Raw genomic sequence first — 7,977 nt, 5'->3', positions numbered from 1 at the left:
ACTGGATTCCATGACTTTCTAGCTCTAAAACCAGATTTTTCATAGGCACACTTAGAAATCAATTGGGAGGAAATGTTCTTGCAGATCGCCTCAAAAATTTGAACATTTTCTTCTGTGACACATTTGCAAAATAATCACAATATATGGCAACTCTTCAATATCTGCTTTTAAGAGTTACCATATATTTTGAGTATGTCTTAATTACCCTCAGTCAGTATTGAAAAATGCAAAAACATTCTATAATTTCAAATAAAATAAAAAAACACAATTTTATGGTTTTGGCTGATGCATACCGATTTGTTTAGCATAAATAACATTTCATTTCTGTGATTGAAATTTGCTGCCATAACCAAAAACACAAAAATATAACTTGTGAATAAATTGAATTTGATAATGATTTTGTTCTTTCTGAGCAAGCACAAAAAATTACATCTGCTTCAGGCTTGATTACTGTTTACGTGACTAATAGAGTCATACTAGATCATATCTTTTTGAAGTCAAAAGGATCAGCCCATGATGCATCAGCTAACCAAAGGCCTTTCCATTTCTCCATGAATGGTTTAACCACCACCTGAATTAAGTGCCATCAGTTAGGTGGGACGAGGAGGTCATAGTGACACAAGGTCAGGAGATGACATTTTTATTTAGTCAGACTGTTTTTAGTCATTTTTATTTAGTCAAACTTTAAATAAAATCTCTCAAATCGAACTGCTGAAAGGGTCGCTACATTTTTAAACAAAGAGACATGATTTAACATTCAGTTGTTTTTGACACTATTTTCTCCTGTGGATGCTCCACTAAACCTTAAAATGAATTTAATCTTACCCTTAATCTTACCGCTTAGTTCTGTTACTAGGTTTTACATATTCTTACTGTGGGGATGGAAGTTGCCCCCCTTTAATGTTGAGGAAAGGAAAAATGTCAGAGCTATCTAATCCTTATTTGCTCTAAGTCTTTTGTGGGCAAAGCAACTATTTCTATGTAATGTTTGTTGTAATATCCAATGCACCATGCATTGGTATGTCATTTGTTCTTTTAAAGAAACATAAAAACATTGTTGTATGCTACATTTTGTTACAGCTCAAAAATTGTTTACATGTCCTATACATAGATGTTGATGTTGCATATTTTTATTTTTAAGGAGTCTGAGTTTTATCAGTCGTTAACAGAGGGGAACAAACAATTTTGATCCGTGCGTAAATTGTAGGATTGTGGATTATAAAAGAAAATATGTCCCTTTTAGAATAACTTTCAAGCATAATTAAACTGAAGATAAAGTAAGTTATCTTTTAAACAGCACTGTACATTATATTTACTACTCAATTTTAATGTTTTAAAAGTGATCACTTGGATACAGTTATTAAAAATATAATACTAAAAATATAATACTTCCTGATAAAGTAGAATTATGAAAGAACCTGTTAGAATGGAACAAATAAAATTTGTTTTGCAAATTGCTTCAATTTTACATTTGTAGATTTCAATATTTCTCCATAGAAATTGTTAATTTGACACAATTTGACTGCATAAAGATAGATGAATAGCTTAGTTAAGTGAGAATCATTTTTTAAATTGTACTTGATTTATTTAATTCAACTTTAATTAACTATTAGTATCATTTTTGATTGTTCCTATGTTAAAATGAATATTAAAAAATGAAGCTAGCTTGTGGTTAATGTCTAAAATATTTATTAATAGAGTATGCTAATAAACTTTTTGAATCTATTTCAAGAAGGTTGCATGCAAATCTGCTTCTTGACAATGGCAACAGTTGCCTCAGGGTAAAAAAGCTTAGCTTGTTTGCGAACTTGACTTTAATGGTAGCCCTGTGGCTAAATTGCAGGATGCTAAATTGAGTTCTTGCTCTAACAAAGTAACTTTCTCCCAGTGCAACTCTTATCACAACTTTCTATAAGACTTTTCATTTTTAAGGATTTAAACACAAGGAAAGTACTTTTTTTCTCTAAAAAAAAATACATTTAGACGGATCAATCAATCAATCAATCAATCAATCAATCAATCAATCAATCTATCTATCTATCTATCTATCTATCTATCTATCTATCTATCTATCTATCTATCTATCTGTCTGTCTATTTAGCTATCGCTGAATATTATATTGAGAAACGTATGCCTTTTTCAAATGCAAACGATTCCATTTAAATTTAAATACTTTTATTGGACAATATTTAATGCGTCAGACAATCCATTTTGGGATGCATTATAGTGTCATTACACATTACACCTGGATTTTTCTTGATAGCGCAAGGCCTGTCAGAATGCATCACACACTATAAGAATTGATATCACGTTGTTGTTTCGCGTGGAAGGAGCAGTGGGGGGCCTGTTGTCACGAATGTAAGCAGTTTAACAGTAATGTTTGCTAACGTTGTGATGCAACCAAGCATTTTCCCATCTCCCGGCGGAAGTGGTCAGTGGAAGCGCTACTGGACTCCAACTGGTAGCGGGCTAGGGCGTTGCTAGCGGCAGAAAGTGGGATTGATTTTTTTTTTTTTCTCGCTACCTTTCCTCAAGTTATACTCTTCCACTAGCCGCGTCTTCCATCGGAAAACAGCGCCTTTTGCGTTTGCCAAAAGTTTTTGGGGGCCCCTCTCCGAGGCTTCCGGTCGTTGTTTACAGAGGGGCGGTGGACAGTTCGCGTCCCGTTAGCTGGCCGCGGAGCTAACCCGCTTTCCATCCACGGGAATTCTGCCGAGAAACGACCGGATTCTGGAAACATGGAGTCAAGCAACGTAGCGCTGTGCTAACCGACTCCGCTGGGTTTTCTCTCTGTGCCTCCCGGAGACTTTTCAACACGGAGACATATCGCAAGTTAGTCTGGACTCGAGAGGGTGTTGTTACGTATAATTTTCTCGTCGCGGTTCGGCTCGTTGTTGTGAACGGGAGTTTGCTTAGTTTGCACTCGGAACAAGAGCACACACGAAGCAAAGTTTTTTTTTTTCTTTCTTTCTTTCTTTTTTGCTGAAAGGGCTCATCTGTTTTGTTTGCTGGTAGCAGGCGAGATTTAACCCCACCAGTTTACCGTGAGAAACGATTTCCCCAAACCCCCCCCCCCACTGTATTTCTTCTTTTATATACATAAATATGATCACCTTAAGCCGCTTTGTTTTTTAATCTCAACATATAGCCGCAGTTGTTTTTGCTAACTTGTATCACGGCTCGTTGATACTCGCTACTGAGCGATTCTCATGATCACGGGAGAGTCGTTCCCGGAGCCACAGGCAGGCATTTCTGGGAACAGGGAATACCAGATGGGACTGCAGGAATTTCCAGCATCTTTAAAGATCATTTAGGCATCGAGGCCACTCGTAGCCGATCAAGGGGTGGTGGCAGACGGACTGCATCGCTGGGCCAAGGTGTTCGGTGCTGCATTTGGATTGTTTACACGTCTCCTACCGGCGGAAGCTGGGGATGTGAATGCAAAAAAAAGAGTCTCGCAAGGAGTTCATGCATGCACGTCCACTTGTGCCAGCTAGAGCTGTTTTTATATTTATTATTGCTGGCAAAAAGCTCTACGCTGTACGGTCCTTGCTGCTGTTTCATTTCGACAAGGATTACCTGTAAACATGATCAACCAGTCAGTGTTTTATTAGATTTTTTTTTTTATTCGGGGGTTTTTTTTTTTTCGTATTTAATTTTTGGACGTGCCTTGCAACAACTTAACTGTTTTTTTTTTTTTTTACCAAAGGGAGTTGATTCGAAGCACAGCTTATAATCCTTGCCTACTCAAAGACGAATGCCGGAGAAAGACGCTCCAGGAAGCCAGATCACCAAGCTCTGGAAAATGCTAATGGGATATAATTTGCTGCAAATCTAGAACCGGAAGCCCAATGAGTGACCCACAGTTCAGTTCCACTAACAGGTAATGTCTAATCATCCACTGTCTGAACGCACACACACACACACACACACACACACAGACACACACTGATTAAGACTTCTAAGGTCACGGTTCACAAACTGTGGTACATGTGCTACTGGTGGTACTCTGGCAGCTTTCAGTGGCACTTTGAAAATAAAAAGTGGGCATCAGTTACTTCTAATGTAAATACAAACAAATAAAGTCCAAATTAGAAATTACAAGCACCAATCACCACTCCAAAGATACGATTCTGCCATTATTTCTTTGATTGGTTTCATTTAGCACATCAGAACTAAGAACTCCCATCATTTATGGTCTTCAAACACATCAACCAGCAGCATGCACTTTGATGCATTTTTGTAAGCATGACAAGTAGCTCAATCAGCTCAAATAGATCATACACGGCAAAGGAACATTTATTCTAAGTATGAAAGCCATATGATAAAAAAAAATCATCAGAAGTGTTTTTACTTTAATTGCTACAGAATATTTTATGCCAGGAAGCCAAATTGGATTTATTGGACAAGGTTGGTGAAAATTCTCCTATTCAAATTCTAACCTTTATGTTAATTTCTCCAAGTTGGAACATTGAAATTTTAAGTTTAGAGTAAAAAGGAAATTCATAATGAAACTGAATACTTCAGTCAATCACGCAGTGGTGCAGCACAACGAGATGACAATGTTTCAAAAGAAATGCACTGCTCAGGCCAATACTGACTTCAGATTATTTTTTTTTTTCAGGTCTGGGCTGCTTATCCAGATTTTGACAGATTCATTTTTGTTTTCTTTTTAATTTCCAAAATCTATAACATGCACAAAATGTAAAAATGTGCTGCATGTTGTTTAATAGATGTGGTAGTTTTTAATCCAGCGGAAAGTGGGAAGTTCTTAGAATTATCTTGACATCATTGGCATCACAGCATCTGCCCCTAAGCTTAACCAATTCTTAATAAATTAAAACAAGTGCCTCTGTGTTGGCTGATGCAGTTTAAGATGGAAAAATGGCAGGAGTCCTTAGTTAAACAGTTGATGACCAATCAATTGTTCAAGTGAAAATGTTCAGATTCTGATCTCTGGCTGATTGATTGGTGTTTTACCTCAACTGAGTAATAAAGCCCTTCTCTATGGTTGTGCTGGGAAAACTCGATATTTATTGAGGTAGTGCTTATTATAAAACTCTGAGAACCAATGTTCTGGTATTTTAACCTGACTGTCTAATTATTTGTGCGCAGTAACATCGTTTTTAGTAAACATTTAATACAGATTACTCTGTGTTGATATGATCAGTTACAATTATGGAATTATATTACTGAAGAAGGACATCAAACCTTAATGGAAACTCTGCCAACCCTGGGTAATGTACTTCCTGCCAATGAGGAGGCCTTCAGTGTGTTTGTGCTAGGAAACAGTCCTCTCTAATCCATGTACACCTTTCAACATCACTATTACCCCTAAGCCTTTAAAGCTAACCCTCTCCTACACCTATTAAAGCAATCTCTGGATTTAAATAAAACCATGGCTGCATGAGGTAATCGCTTTATCTTGGCAGCTGTCTGTCCAAAAATCAAAGGTTAAACCAGAAGGGCTAAATAACATGTTTTTTGGGAGCTGAATAAAAGAGAGCCATGCGCGTGTTTGATGGCAGTGCATGGAGATACAGTCAGTGTACATCCCTGCACGCTGCCTTTACAGGAATGACTTCCTCTGTGGGTTTTGCACCTATAGGGAATAAGGAGGTGACTGTTCCCAATCTGACGAACGTATGACAGTGGAGCAGAAGTGAAGCTGGTGCATTACATCAAGCCTTCCTCCCTCCTAGAATCCCACATACCTGCAAGCAGAGCAGCAGGCCAAGTTTCCTGGAATGTGTTTGTAGACTTGGAACAGAGGGGAGCTTATTGCACAGGTTGGGATGTGAAATATCCTCATGGCTTTGAGCTGGAGGCTAAAGCCCAATCCATTTTACTTGACCCCCTTCCCCCACTGAAATGATGGCAACAGTGGCTGGCACCAACTGCAATTGTAGTGGTATTTTATTTTTATGTGTGTGGATGTGTGTGTGTGGTTTGTCTGATGGTATTTATGTGACTGGCTAAGCATGGGTTGGTATGTGATTCTTACAGTATGATAACCTTGATTTTAAAAATACAACCAAGTTTCACGGTTTCCTAATATTTACTGGAAAATGTAGAACGTAGACTTATTGGCTTTATTTTAAACAGACAATAACACTTAGCAGAAAATGATTGATTAACTATACAAGTGTTATCAAGAAGATTTTCTTAGTATTTTGAATTTAATACATAGACTTAAGCAAAAAAAAAGAAAGAATAAACACATTTAAATTAGTATTTTTCTTTTTAGCGCTTTTACAAATGGATCATTCTTTGCTCTTCAGCTGTTTATAGGGTAAAAAAAGAATATCATTGCCCTGAGATTTTAATCCTACTCTTGCATTAATTTTGTCTACTTATTTTATCTTGTTTTTAAAATAGAATAGAAGTATTTATTGTGCCAGAGTTGGGGAATTTAGCAACATTTTTTGATTTATCTGTATGAATGGTGATGATGAATGATGATAACAGCTCTAACAGCTGACTCTCGGCTGCTTGGCAACAGGACGATTTCAATCCTTTTCTGTCTCAGTAAAATAGTTTCTGATATAGTCAGCGCCATACCTATGTTCCACCATGCTTGGCACATTATTTAAAACAAGTGTCTCCTTCTATAGTGTAAAATGATGTCTGCTCGTGTTAAAGGACATTATCACCACCTAATGCAATGTACAGTATGCAGACCCCACTGTTGTTTTTATGACACTTTTTGCCCAGACAAAGGCCTGGGACCCTCTGACACTTCTGGGTCAGGACCCACCAGTTGGAAAAGATGGCTTTACCCAGACTGGTTTCAATGACATGATGCTAAATTTCACTGGTTTTGGAATTGTAAAAATTGTATAACATATTTCAATCTTTATACACATTGATACTGTTAACTGGACCATGCCTGTGTTGATTTAAAATGGTGCATTAATGTTGAAATCGGTGATGTTCGTATGTTGGGGTCCATGACTTTTCAGCTCCAATAATAATTTTTTTACCCTACATAAAGAAAATAATATAGCTTAATGTATTATTAAAGTTAAAGAGATTTTACAGTAGGCTTTTCTGTGCAGCTACGTGTGTGCCTCGGTTGCAAAACCAATTTGGTTGCTTTCGTGTAGGATGCAGCTGCTCATCAGGGTGTATGTGAAAAGTACTTGATAGTGCTGAATTTCCTTCGCTTCCTCTCACTTCACGTGCAACACTTCGCAGCCTGTGTTTGCAGCAGCGTCGGCCTTGACTGCAATTTGCTTCTCACATGTATCAGGCACTCTGCCGGTGGGCTCAGTTTAGTGTGCCTGCTAGGTCTTTGTCACAGAGTTCTGCTGATCTCCACGTTTTCCCACCACCTCCCTACCGAGGTCCTCCCGGAAACCGGTGCTGTTGACATCACTGGTTGTAAACAATGGTTTTCAGTGCAAGCAGATCGTCCGTCCAGTGCATATTCCTGCAGCTGTTTGTCATAGAAGTCTGAAAAATGTCTGTCCAAATGTCAGTATGTTTGCACCTTTTAGAAGTTTCCATCAGAAGTAAAAATCCTTTCAGAATAGATGTGGAGGATGTATATTTCTGTAAACAGTTACTGTTTGTTAAGTAATGAGGACCACAAAGTGACAATGTCAGCTCTTTTTGACAATAACAGAGCTGAAGTTTATGTTTGCCATGCTGCAGTGTAGTTTGTTTCCTCGTGATAAATGTTTTCGTGAGTCCTTCTGACAGCTTGGCTTGCTGGTATGCATCTCCTCCATTTTGGCAACCTTCCATGATAATGCAGCATCCTTTCATTCCATCAACTTAGTGCTGATACTGAAGGAGCTGTGTCAGCTGCTTTGCGCTATGCATTAAAAACGAGTATGTAGAGATAAATTACAGACAAGAGCTGAAAAAGGCTCAACATAAGGTACCAACTGCATGTTTCTTGCAAAGAAAAAGGAATTTGATTTCAATTAAAACATCTTTGAATTCAGTTACAATATTCCTTCGGTGGAGTAT

At 37.8% G+C, this 7,977-nt stretch overlaps 1 protein-coding gene across 6 annotated transcripts in view; it reads left to right on the top strand.

Moving 5' to 3' along the window:
* The first annotated feature begins 2,267 nt into the window (after positions 1–2,267).
* Positions 2,268–7,977, top strand: part of arhgef12a (Rho guanine nucleotide exchange factor (GEF) 12a) — a 56,866-nt gene continuing 51,156 nt past the window's right edge. For 2 of the 6 annotated variants that reach the window (XM_028045592.1, XM_028045588.1), the window contains exon 1: positions 2,453–3,883. In XM_028045592.1, the coding sequence (XP_027901393.1) occupies positions 3,852–3,883 (32 nt within the window). In that variant the 5' untranslated portion in view covers positions 2,453–3,851. Of the gene's footprint in view, positions 2,359–2,452; positions 3,884–7,977 lie in introns of those variants that run through there. The other 4 variants (XM_028045591.1, XM_028045590.1, XM_028045589.1 and 1 more) reach the window with 4 other exon arrangements.

The sequence above is a fragment of the Xiphophorus couchianus genome, chromosome 18 (assembly GCF_001444195.1).
Source record: "Xiphophorus couchianus chromosome 18, X_couchianus-1.0, whole genome shotgun sequence".
NCBI lineage: Eukaryota > Metazoa > Chordata > Actinopteri > Cyprinodontiformes > Poeciliidae > Xiphophorus > Xiphophorus couchianus.
The sequence above is the reverse complement of the archived record's forward strand: the minus strand, read 5'-3'. Positions and strand labels throughout refer to the sequence as shown.